General features: G+C 47.9%; 1 protein-coding gene across 3 annotated transcripts in view; it reads right to left on the bottom strand.

Moving 5' to 3' along the window:
* Positions 1–13,516, bottom strand: part of SLC4A4 (solute carrier family 4 member 4) — a 176,765-nt gene that overhangs the window by 56,731 nt on the left and 106,518 nt on the right. For 2 of the 3 annotated variants that reach the window (XM_077301160.1, XM_077301161.1), the window contains exon 7: positions 5,055–5,131. In XM_077301160.1, the coding sequence (XP_077157275.1) occupies positions 5,055–5,131 (77 nt within the window). Of the gene's footprint in view, positions 1–5,054; positions 5,132–10,877; positions 10,974–13,516 lie in introns of all 3 variants that reach the window. The other variant, XM_077301159.1, reaches the window with a different exon arrangement.

Genomic DNA, 13,516 nt, shown 5'->3' with positions numbered 1-13,516 from the left:
GCCCAGCTGGCCACCCTCGCCGGGACGCACCCTGCATCTCAAGCGCGCGCTTTGAAAGGGGGATGCATTTCTCTTGAGCATGTCCTAATGGCCACGCAAACGTCGACGTACATTTCCCGTTACTTCCATACGGCCCTGCGTGAAAACCGATAGCGGAGTGGAGCCAGCCGACTGGGCTTTCGCAAATGATTCCTTAACCTTTCCGTAGTTCGAACGCTGGCTGTCAAAGACGAACAAAGGTCCTTGAGATTCATCCTCCACGGGGGCTGCCAAGGACATTTCAACAAAGTTCAGGGAACTGAGAGATTTCTGCTGAGTCCTGGGAATGCTGATGCTTTAAGGACAGGGATGGGGGGGGCTGCATGAGGGCTTCCCCCTCCTCTGGAGCATCCACTTAATTCTCAAATGAGAGGCGCTTTCTAAAGAACAGGGGGAGGGTTCATGCAAGATACCATTCTGGGCCATTCATGCTGGGGGAATCTGAGGTCTGTTTATGTTTTGAGACAATGGGGGAAAAAAGCTGCTGTAGAAAAGAGATGGACATTCCTCAGTCTTGTTCTCTCCAATGCGTACACACAGATAAATGCTTCCAAAGCCTTCCCCTTCTTCAAGGACTGTATGTAAAGCTCAAACCGGAGCTAGGGTTGCAAAATTCAATATTGGGGGGGGGGGGTCTGGGTATCTCTCAATTGATCCCCAGGTGGCAGAGGTCAGTTTCCTTGGCCAAAACGGCTGTTTAGGAAACCTGGACGTCCAGGTGAGGTGTGGAGAACTCCTGGAATTACAACTGATCACTAGGTGGCAGAGATCAATCCACGCCAGAGAAAAATGGCAGCTTTGGAGAATGGACTCCGTGACCCCGTACCCCTGTGAGGCCCCTCCCCTCCCCAAACGCCACCCCACCCTCAGCCCCCACTGATGGAGAAAAGCATTATTTTTCTTTGAAGGCTTGAAATGAGAAAAAACTTCCCTCTGAGTTTTCAAAGGGTTCCGCACCGCCCTGGTCAGAGAACAGGCAGGAAGGGTGGAAGTCATTTCAACTGCTTTCCTGACGTACCAAAGTCCCCCTTTATGCCCATGTTAATAAGACTAGCTAGAGACAACTGGATAAGCCAGTCCTTCCCCCGCCAGTCTGAGAAGACAGTACTGACTCTGATAGCTCGATGGTCTTAGAATCATAGAATCCTAGAATCACAGAGTTGGAAGGGACCTCCTGGGTCATCTAGTCCAACCCCCTGCACTGTGCAGGACACTCACATCCCAATCGCTCATCCAGTCTAACCTGCCACCCCCTTGAACCTTCTCAGAATCAGCCTCTCCGTCAGATGGCTCTCCAGCCTCTGCTTAAAAATCTCCAAAGATGGAGAACCCACCACCTCCCGAGGAAGCCTGTTGTTGTTCAGTATAAGGTGGCTTAGTGTGTTCTCATGGGTGGAATGTTTCTGGAACTCAACCGCCTCTGGAAGCTTCTAGAGGTTGGTCATTTTTATTATGAGCAGAGGACTCACTCTCTGGATTTCAGCCTGGCAAATCTACACCAGCCTCTTCATCTGTTCACCAGCCTTTGCTGCTTGGATCTGGCCTCCATTTTGCAAGCAAGGGGACAGCCAGGACCAGAGCACAGAGTTGCATCCTTCCAAAACTACTGATCACCCCGGACTCATCCGTAATTCTGCTTAGAAGGGCTTTTTAAAAGCATTTCTTTTTTCAAAAGATCCTCGGCTCGTGAGTCACGCGTTGCCACCACAACCCAAGCCGGTATGACAAAGGCAGGTGCGAACGGTCGCTACAAATTGTAATAAGTGACAAACAAGGTGAAAGCGGCAGTTCTATTTTCAAAAGGAACCTGAGAAAAAAGGGAACGAGCGGATGTGGAATGAAAAACAGAGGAATTAGGACAGGCAGAGCAGCAGACTCCGGTTGCCCCAGAGACGCGACACAGAACAAAGACTGGAGACAAAAACGGACCAGGGGAGACTGAAGAAATCTCCGTAAAAAATCTGCTGGTTCTTGTGCCTTAATCCCAAAGAAGAGAAGGAAATCAGGAAGGGAACAGAAGCTGTAGTTGCAAAGGTGGCCTGCTGGCTGGGGACAGAGGCTGTGGCTCAGTGGCAGAGTATCTGCTTTAAATGCAGAAGGCCCCAGGTTCAATCCCCAGCTTCTCCAGTTTAAAAAAGACCCGGAAGTATCTGATACGAAAGGCCAAGGACCAGGCTTCCTCAACCAGGGTTTCATGACACCCTGGAGTTTCTTGATGGGTTTCCCAAATGGTGGGAGATTCTATTTCTATTTCTATTCCTATTTATATTTATATTTTTTATAAAATTTTGTTTGACATCTATTGGGTGATAAAACCATATACAGTCATGTCAACCTGTTCATCCCCCAAAATAGCCAATGATGGGCCTGGAAGGGGTGGGGAAGGGGAGGGGCCCCAGGTGGGCGTGTCCACAGCTCTGCTTCCCAATCCTATTCTGCATGTTTGCACCACTTCCGGGATGTCTCAAAGCCTGAAGATGTGGGTCTCTTGCGCCTTCATCAGCTACATGTTTGGCCACTGTTGGAAAATGGGATTCTAGACTACAGGGTTCCACTGGTCTGCTCTGTTCTTGTTATGTTGTTAAGCTCTCTCAACTTGACTATGGCCTCTAGTCATGCAAGAAGGATGCTTTAGGATGCTTTGGGCTGATCCTGCGTTGAGCAGGGGGTTGGACTAGATGGCCTGTATGGCCCCTTCCAACTCTATGATTCTATGATTCTGTGATTCTAAGAACTGTTTTTTTGCACTGGTGAGAGGACTGACAACTTATCCCAGAAACTGGCTATTGGTCTACCATTACTTAATACAAGACAACTTCCTATAGTTCAGCCTCTTGATCAACAGTTGACCAACAGTAGAACAACTTGCAGACCAAATAGGACAGCAGACAGAGTCACTACAAATTGTCGTAAGTGACACACAAGGGGAAAGGGGTGGTTCTATTTTCAAAGAAACGTGGAAAAAAAGGAACTGATTCCAAGTTATTTTCGAGGTCAGCCCCCGTTCATTTCACAGGAGCCTTCCTTATTACCAGACCCCAGTCCTTTCCTTGCAAGCCCAGCAATTTCCAAGCACAGGAGAAGGGACCTTGAATAAGCAACTAGCTATCGGAAATTTCTGAGTCTAGGAACATACCGTGAAGCGACCCACTCTCTGATCTAGAGGCTAAGCAGATATCTTATCGTTTAGAGCTAATAAACTACAATCAGCAAAAACTATTTTTGGAGGCGCGTGATAAAGGAGAAATTATATTGACCTGCTTGGGAGGAGGGGGTTCTATGAAGTCAACGGTGAAATAAATGAGTTTGTCAAAGGTTGGAGGAAGAAGCTGACAGCTGTTCAGCTCTGTAGCCTCTAGCGGTCAACGGAGTCCATTGGGGAATGGCACATTCAGTTGTGAGATGAGGGGTGGGAAGGTGGAGTTTTTTGCTAGAGTTGTTGAAATAATGAAATGAAATTAGTTAAATTTGTGGCATGAATTCAGAATGTTGGAAAATGCAAGATCTGTAGCGTGCATGATTGAACAGCGTATGAAGAATAACCAACAGGGGGCATTGGAGGAGATGCTTAGTTAGCATAGCTAACATCATGCACATTTTGTCAGATAGAGTGACATGGGGTGGAAATAATCAGTTCATACATAAAGGACAGGATTTTCTCAGCCAGGGTTTTGTGAAACCCTGGGGGTTTCTTGGCAGCCGTGGAAGGGTTTCCCAAATGGGTGAGAGTTATTTTGTAACGCATTCTTAAAATTTGTTAAACATTTATCGGGTGATATGACCATATAAGGTTATGTCCACTTGACCCCCCTCCAAAATGGCCAATGAGCCTGGAGGGGGTAGGAAAAGGATGGTCATGGGTGGGCATGTACACAGCTGTGCTTCCCAACCAAATTCTGCCTGGTTGCATCAATTTCTTGAAGCTTGAAGAATGTTCCAGGGGTTTCTCATTTGTAAAAAAAAAAAAGCTGGCTTAGATAAATGCAGCCAAAGAATGGAAGGGGAGAAAGATTGTTGCAGGAACATGCACGGTCGGAAAACAAGTCAAGAAAACTGCGTCTCCAGCAACTTTAAATCTCTCCAGGTGCCTTTTTTCCGCCTTTAATAAAACCCTATCAGAATACAGATTAAATCAAACCTGGTTGCTGACTGCAGTGCTCTTATTTATTACATCGCATTGCTCAGCCCACCATTTTGAAACCAGGTACCGGAGGCAGCCCCCAACCAAATTACGAGGCCGCCACAAGGAGCAGAAACCCAATTTATTTGTTGCAAAAAGAAGCAAATCCAGCTCAGCCCTCAAAAACGGAAAACGGAACCGACAACGCAGATTGAGTTATATGAACACACTTTGAATCAAGGGGGGGATTGAACCCAGGGGGGAAAAAAGAAAGGAACAAACGTCTCTGAACAATTGATAGGAATCAATTTTTGTCCAACCACCTCTGCTTCTCACTTGCTTTGAAAGCCCCTTGATCAGAACACCCTAGATTGGATGCAATTTGACACTATTTTACACACAGGGATTTACATACAGAAACTAGACTGGCAGCTCAGCACAGATTCTGTCCTCCTATGTGAAAGATGAGAGACCACCAAACAAGACTTTGCAGAGGAAGACAATGGCCAACCACCTCTGCTCATCTCCTGCCTTGCAAACCCCCTGGTCCTGGAGTTACGCCTTGAAGACACCCTTTACATTTCTGTGAGATACAGGAGGAAATCTTGGCTGAGTTGTTTTTTTCCTAGCAAGAAGGGGACGAAATGGGCTGACTCGTTTTGCGCCCAACGACCGGACTGTGCAAGAATGATAAATCTGCAGCGGACGGATCTCTCAGACAAAGCACGAAACCACCAAGCCAAGAACTGTCATCTCAACTCTGGCAGAAACACAAAAGCTTCCAATGCATCCAGCGTTCCAGGGTGGCAAGCAGCCATCTAGCCTCGGTCATTTCCTCAAACCGCTCTCTCCTTGGCGCCTCTTTGCCAATGAACGTTCGAGATCCTGGGCTTACCTGCTCTTTATCGGGTTTGTCGGAGATGTCGTTCAAGCTGGAAGAAGTTAGGTTTCTATGCGTCATGGCCGGGCTGCCTGAAAGGATGAGACCGAGATCAGTTAAAGCATCTTTGGCAGAGGACCGACAGAGAGACTCGGCCTACGGAAATTACCGGGCCCATTCTGGGATGAAGGGACGGGCGCTAGAAAAGCTAAAATATTAAACACTATCTGGAGGCAAATGCCACCACGGACGACCTGCAGGTTGCATTTAGAGCAGGGGTAGTCAACCTGTGGTCCTCCAGATGTCCATGGACTACAGTTCCCATGAGCCCCTGCCAGCGAACGCATTTGCTGGCAGGGGCTCATGGGAACTGTAGTCCATGGACATCTGGAGGACCACAGGTTGACTACCCCTGATTTAGCGGACACCCTCTGTTCTCTCTCCATCTTCCACTGCAGATCATGGTCAAATGTAATCCTTTTTTGGCCACCGAGAAAAGATAATACAATAGGTATTGCCCCAGCCAGGAAACACCCTGGATCACCCGTAGTTTATGCAGATCAAATGAATGATGCCCAGAAAGACACCCTCTAAGGCAGGGGTAGTCAAACTGCGGCCCTCCAGATGTCCATGGACTACAATTCCCAGGAGCCCCTGCCAGCAGAAGCTGGCAGGGGCTCCTGGGAATTGTAGTCCATGGACATCTGGAGGGCCGCAGTTTGACTACCCCTGCTCTAAGGCATAGCCAAACTCTGGCTCGCCAGATGTCCATAGACTACAATTCCCAGGAGCCCCTGCCAGCACTGGCTCATGGGAATTGTAGTCTATACACATCTGGTGAGGTGCAGTTTGACCGCCCAATATCAGGCAGCAAAAGAGACAACTATAGCTGGCAGGCTGCAGTTTCCACAGCTACGTGTCAAAAGCTATCTCTAAGTTGGCGGCAGAAATCTACGGATCTTGATGACCGCCTCCTGAGTGACAAATAAAACAATTTGGAAGGAATAAAATTCATCCGAAGTGGGTTTGAGATTGTGCCCTGTGATCCTATGTTTCCTCCGAAGTAAACTTGATCCCCTCCACATATTCCCCGTTTGGAATGCAGCCTGAGTTGCATATCGGAAGAAGATGCACGTTTGACTCCCCCAAAGGCTTTCAATCTGCTGAGGAAGGGGAAGATATTTGCTGATTTCCCCCTCTCGCCGCAGAACTCCCCCTTGTCAGTCAAGTTATTTCAGGGGGGTCCCCCATCCTTCAAGAGCAGTGTTGGGAGGGATATTGGGGGTGGTGACAGAAGGGAAGAGGCAAGGAAGCTGACAGAAATCCTTCCTTCAGTAGAAATCGTCTGCAGGATCCAAGCCACGTACTGCTGATCTCACATATAATCTACTAAAACAGTCCCGGATTGTTATCCTAAAGTTCAAGGGCACTCGGATGCTTTCTCGGACGGAAGCTACTTACAGGTGACAATATCCTTTCTAAAAACCGGGATTAGTTTGCCAAGACCCATGCCAAGAAACTGTTTGCGAACATCAAATCTGAAACGTGTCTCATACAAAAAGCCATTTTGATTTCCTGCTCCTGGAAAGGCAGGTTAGATATCCAGATACAGCTCCTTTCAAGAGTAGCCAAACCGAGAGCAGTCCCACTTAACAACAGAGATTGTGTCGGCGATCTAGCTGCCCAGGAGTTTCAAAGAAACCGTTTTGTGGTCTCTTTTAGTGGAATCACCCATTCCATTTAGTGGAATCTCGGAAGACCATCGGACAACTTGCAAAACCAGACACTGAGAAAAGTGCTATTTGACTTTTGAGTTCCATAGATCAATCTTTCTACACATAGGATCAAGAACTGCTTTCTTCGCTGCCAACAAAGCCAAGCTTAACAAGATGTCTTGTGTTGCTGTGACGGGTGGAAATTCCCCTGAAGCCAAGCGGGATAATATTTGCTCCATGGGGGCCAGAAGAGCACATGAATGGTGAAACGTACCAACCTTGCCCTTCCTGTGTTGCTCTTTCTACTGGCTTAAGTCATTTGTACCCATTTCCCATGCCAAGAATCACAGAATCATAGAGTTGGAAGGGACCTCCTAGGTCATCTAGTCCAACCCCCTGCACTGTGCAGGACACTCACTTCCCTCTCACTCCTCCACTGTCACCTGCCACCCCCTTGAACCTTCACAGAATCAGCCTCTCTGTCAGATGGCTCTCCAGCCTCTGTTGAAAAATTTCCAAAGATGGAGAACCCACCACCTCCCGAGGAAGCCTGTTCCACTGAGGAACCGTTCTAACTATCAGGAACTTCTTCCGGATGTTTAGACGGAATTTCTTTTGAATTAATTTAATCCCGTTGGTTCTGGTCCGTCCCTCCGTCGCAAGAGAGAACAACTCTGCTCCATCCTCCATATGGCAGCCTTTAAAATACTTGAAGATGGTTATCAGATCCCCTCTCAGTCATCTCCTCTCCAGGCTAAACAGACCAAGTCAACACTACAGGTTGGCTAGCCACACATGAAGAAGAGTAGGTTTTATACCTCACTTTACTTCAAAGAGAGCCAGATTGGTGTAGTGGTTCAGAGTGGCAGTTCCCCGCTCCTTCAGCTAAGTGACATTGGCCTAGTCACAGTCCTAATAGAGCTGTTCTTACTGAGCAGTAATGTCAGGACTCTCTCAGCCCCAACTGCCTGTTTTGGGGAGAACAAGGGAAGGCCACTTCGAGAACCCTTCGGGTAGTGAAAATCGGGGTATAAAAACCAACTCTTCTTCAACTTCTCAAAGTGGTTTACAATATCCTTTCCTTCCCCTCCCCACAACAGGTAACTTGTGAGGCAGGTGAGGCTGAGAGAGTTCTGAAAGATCTGAAACTGGCTCCAGGTCACCCATCAGGCCTCCTTTGTCTCACAGTGGCTTACAATTGCCTTCCCCTCATTTCTCCACAACAGTCACCTTGTAAAGGTAGGTAGGGCTGAGAGAGTTCTAAGAGAACTGTACCTGGCCCAAGGTCACCCATCAGGCTTCATGTGTCTCAAAACACCACACATTCACCTTCCCCTCCTCTCCCCACAAAAGTCATCCTATGTGGCAGGTAAGGCTGAGAGAGCTCTGAGAGAACTGAGACCGGTCCAAGGTCACCCAGTGAAGAAGTAAGGAATCAAACCTGGTTCTCCAGAACAGAGTCCGCCGCTCACTATACCTCACCAGCTGAATGTTCCTAAGTCTACCAGCGTGATGCGTTAGGCCTCGGACCAACATCTAGCTGCATGAACAATGCCTTTCCATCATTACCAAATGCAAACCAGAAACTGCAGCTTGTCTAGAAGGCAGTGGCCAGGATCCTCACAGCATCACCATGGAAGGCCCACATTCGGCCCATCCTCCAACAGCTGTGCTGGCTTCCAGCTGAATTCCAGATCAGGCTAAAGGTTCTGGGAATCACCTTTAAGGCCATACGCAGTCTGAGCCCAGTGTACCCGAGGGACCGCCTTTCTGCCTACACCTCTCAAAGAACCTTACGCTCCACTACCTGGTGACCCACGGAAGGACGCCTCACTTCAACCAGGGCCACCAGGAACTTGGTGGAACAAGTTCCCAGAGGAGATCGGGGCTCTGACAGAGCTAGAACAGTTCTGCAGGGCCTGAAAAAGGGAGATCTTCCACCAGGCATTTGGTTGAGGTCAACCTGAACATATCACCTTCCACTGTCCCCGGAGCTTTCCGCCCATGAAAATCACCACCGGCTTGTCCAGCCATCAGTATTGCTGTAGTTAAATTACTGTTCTCAACACTGTTCTATTATATTTTTCCATTGTTATCACTCAATTGTTACTGTTTATAAGTACTGAGTTATCTGTACTGTTCCCTGTTCTGCTAAGTTGTATGTAAACAGCCCTGAGCCTCAGGGGAGGGTGGCAAAGAAATATAATAAATCTAATAAATAAATAAATTACAGTTACCATGAGCCACTGCCAGCACAGCCAATTGACAGGGGCTCATGGTAACTGTAGTCTATGGACATCTGGAGAGCCCCAGTTTGGCCAGCTCTGCCCTCGTCCAAATCTCCACTCAGCTGTGATGCAAAAGATGATACGTCTCAGCCAAACCCGCAAGTCCCTATGACGATAATTAAGAAATTGTCTAATATTTCACCCATGGTCATTCATCCTCGCCACCACCTTCAGGAGATCACAAAACCCAAGCAGGCCTTGATTCAGCTCCTTTGGTGTAAAGCAGGGATGGTCAAACTGCGGCCCTCCAGATGTCCATGGACCACAATTCCCATGAGCCCCTGCCAGAACGAACATTGGCAGGGGCTCATGGGAATTGTCGTCCATGGACATCTGTAGAGCCGCAGTTTGACTGGTGTAAAGGAAAGGGGTTCCTAAATCCCCATTTTTGCTATCAACCTGCACTGAATAGGATAACACACCGGCTGCAACACCTGAATCTAGACACGGAGCAACTTCAGTTGAGAGTATTTCAGGTCAGAGGCGACATCTAGAAGTGCTGGTAGCTTGACACCTGACAGCTCGAAGGCATTGCTTTGTTGACATGGCAAAGGCAAACAGCAATGATCCGATATTTACCCAAGGCTTAGCCAATCCACACATGATGTCTACAAATTCCAACTTCCTGGTGTTCCCTGGCCCCAGGGAAGCTCGCTTGGCCTCAACCAGGGCCAGAGCTTTCTCCATCCTGGCCCCCACCTGGTGGAACGAGCTCCCAGAGGAGATCAGGGCCCTGACGGAGCTTGAACAGTTCCGCAGGACCTGAAAAAGGGAGCTCCTCTACCAGGCTCCTCCACCCAACCCACTGGGCTCTCATTAGAAGGTACTTCAATGTTTAATTTTTCTGTTCCATGTGGCTTGTCGTTTCACTTCATTCATTATTGTTAATCTAAGTTATCTGTATTGTTTCTTTCCTGTTTTATGTTCACTGCCCCCGAGCCTTCAGGGAGGGCAGTATACAGATATAATAAATAAAATAAATAAAATACAATGCCTGATGAGTCACTGTGGACATGATGTGTCAATCGGAACTTTCTTGAATGGAACAGAAGAGTTCTTGTGACTGGCAAACAAGACAGCAAGTGCCCCAAGCTGTAAGCCCCTTCTCCTCCCTCCCTCGAGAAAGAGATTGTTTTCCCTTACAGAAATACCTATGGCCCAAAGCAACATCAACAAACAAAAGCCAACAATACCTTTTATAGGGACCAACCATTTGTGTATGGAGGGGTCGTGGCACAGTGGAAGAGCCTCTACCTGGCATGCAGAAGGTCCCCGGTTCAATCCCCAGCATCTCCAATTAAAAGGACCAGGCAATAGGTGATGGGAAAGACCTCTACTTGAGACCATGGAGAAGGGCTGTGGCTCAGTGTAAAAGCCTCTGCTCAGCATACAGAAGGTCCCAGGTTCAATCCCCAGCATCTCCAATTAAAAATACCAGGTAGTCAGAAATGTGAAAGACCTCTAGCAGAGACCCTGAAGAGCCACTGCCAGTCTGAGTACAGAAGACTAACCTCAATGGACCTTGGGTCTGATTCGGTAAAAGGCAGCTTCAGGTATTCATATTTCATAGAGTTGGAAGGGACCTCCAGGGTCATCTAGTCCAACCCCCTGCTGAATGCAGGAAATTCACCTGCCCACCCCAACTGCATTGCTCTTGGATTGGTCCCAATATAAGGCATTACATGACATTTATTTTGGAACAAGGAGACTCTGTGTCCCGTATTTTGGCATATGGTCAACAGAATAACCTTTTCGTCCTTCCCCCCCCCCCCCAAGGACACCCACTGACTTTCGTAGCACACCACCACCCCTGGAAAGGGAACCCACCGACTTACTTAGCCATCCCACGCTGGGGCTGCGCTGCACCTGAATGTCATCGTCCAGCGTGCGGGTTGCTAGGCAGGGCACGGAACTCTCTAGCGGGTTGCGGGCTTTAGCGATACAAGCAGAAGGCAGAAGCAGCCGCGAAGAGGAGGAGGAGGAGGAGGAGGAGGAAGACAGCAGAGTTAAGAAGGAGAAACGAGAAAAGCCCAAAGCAATTGCACAAGCAAGACAAAAGAGCATTCAGACGCCCAGGTTAACACACGAAAGAACGAAAAACTGGTTTGCGAAAATTCTGGCATTTGTGCTTTGCGAATTTCCAGTGGCGCTGCATGCAGGGGACATGGCACTGTGCAAACAGATCATAACCCTGACCCGGAAGGGCCAAGGCTAGACCGATCCTGCCAGAACTCGGAAGAAGAGCATGGTCAGGTTTGACCAGTGCTTGGAGGTGTGGACCTCCAAGGAAGCTCACAGTCATGATGCAGAGGCATGTGCTGAACCTTTGAACATCTCTTGCCTTGGACCAATGGGCGTATACACTACACCAGTGGGCGTGTACTAGGGTTGTGCGCGGCGGTGTCCGAATCGGCCGTTACAGACCAATTTGGACTCCACCACAAACAACCCTAGCACAATACACACCTATGCTTTTCAGCCATGTGCTGCACAATCGCGCCACTTCTGGGGTTTCTCAAAGCCTGAAAAATGTTTCTGGGGTTTCGAAATGGTGAAATTGTTGAGAAAGGCTGGTCTCCACGGTGATGGTCATCTTCTGTACTCCTTAATTTTTCCAGGAAGAAGAGAAAAGCTCCAGTCCAGGTAGTAACCCTGATAGCCAGAGCTGTGCATTCTTACAAAAGCTGACCTCGATGATCAGGAATAAAGCTAGTCCCACTTAGAAGTAGGAACTTCACAGGAACTTCATTGAGCTGCTGCTGGGGAGGGCTGCTTTAAAGCAATACCAATCAATCATTATTGAAATGGCCATGCCAAAGGGCCGGTTTCCCCCCAGCTTTTCAGTTCATGAATCTAGTGCAGTAAACTAATGCTATAACAAGGAAAGCATTATCTGTTTTAATAAACGTAATGGATGGACAGCACTTTATCCAGGGGTGGCCAAACTGTGGCTCCCCAGATGTGCATAGACTACAATTCCCAATGGGCCATGCTGGCAGGGGCTCATGGGAATTGTAGTCCATGAACATCTAGCAAGACACAGTTTGGCCACCCTTGGTTTATACTTTGGGTTGGACCCAAAGGACAGTTTCCACCTGTCTATGCAGCTTCTGGACACAGAAGATGGGGGGCCAAATCTTGTTAATTCTCCCCTCCTGCTGCAGACCCCCTGGTTCCCTCCTGTTGTTCTTCCAGGTTCTCTGTCCCCACCTAGAGCAGCGTTTCGGGAGACCAGCGGGTTGTAGGAGGAAGGAAAAATGCAATTAAATTGCCCTTCTCTTTCTGTCACCGAACAGAAAGAGAAATTAACATAACAGATTTTTAAATCATCAAGGTTTGGTTTTGAAAAAATCTCATTTTTTATCGTCGTTTTTTATCGACCATGGGGGTTACATAGCGAAATGAGGTTTCCCACACTCTGATTAGAATTTGGTAGAATCATAGAATCATAGAATCATAGAGGTGGAAGGGGCCATACTAGTCCAACCCCCTGCTCAACGCAGGATCAGCCCTAAGCATCCTAAAGCATCCAAGAAAAGTGTGTACTGCTAGTGAGGGGGAGCTCACCACCTCCTTAGGCAGCCTATTCCACTGCTGAACTAGGACAATGAGACAATGAGGACAATGAGAGACCAAATAAAATAATTTTGTTAGGCATCCCTGGGGACTGGAATACAGATTGACCATCCCTGACCTAGTCAAAGGCTACGAAAACGCCCAGTGATTCTCAAGTATCTGTTTTGCCTTTCCAAAATGCATATTCTGGAAGCCCTGTTGGCCTCAAAGGTGCTACTCAAATCAAACCCAGTGTTTCATAGAAACCAATGGGGACCATGTGATTATTGTCTAAATTTTTAATGGGATCCCTTTTATTCTGTTCTTGCTCAGGACAATCGTACCCCGAGAAAAGCAGAAAAAGTCTTGAAAGCTGTCATGTTAAGCCGCTTGTAAATATCTATGCCATACAGCAAAAGACAGTCACTGGGCTTTCATCCACGTTGAACAACCTGTTACGACCCCCACAACGTGCTTGTGTACCACTTCATGAAAACTGGTGACGATGTCCAGCCCTTGGCAAGTTCGTTTGACTTTGACCAGAACAAGGGCTTTTCCCATCATGGCCCCAACCAGCTTGAATGATCTGCCTGAAGAGACCTCGCTAGGTTCCGCAGGGCCTATAAAGACAGAATTATATCTCCAGGCGTTCCACTGGGGCAATTTTATTGGGCCTACTATCTGTTTCTCTGATAGGCGTGGAAGAGCACCAAGGTGCTAAATTGCTTTACAGAATATTCGCATTTTTATTTATGTTTCGCGTTTATGTTGTCAACCAACCCGAGCCCCGATTGCTGGGGAAGGGGCAGGGTAAAAACTGAAATACATGAATAAAATTGACTTTGTAACACATCGAAATACGGAGACAACAGCTCCTCTTGCTTGCCTGTCCTAAACATCCCTCGGAGAATACCCTCCG

This window comes from Paroedura picta, chromosome 10 (assembly GCF_049243985.1).
Source record: "Paroedura picta isolate Pp20150507F chromosome 10, Ppicta_v3.0, whole genome shotgun sequence".
Classification (NCBI taxonomy): Eukaryota; Metazoa; Chordata; class Lepidosauria; order Squamata; family Gekkonidae; genus Paroedura; species Paroedura picta.
The sequence above is the reverse complement of the archived record's forward strand: the minus strand, read 5'-3'. Positions and strand labels throughout refer to the sequence as shown.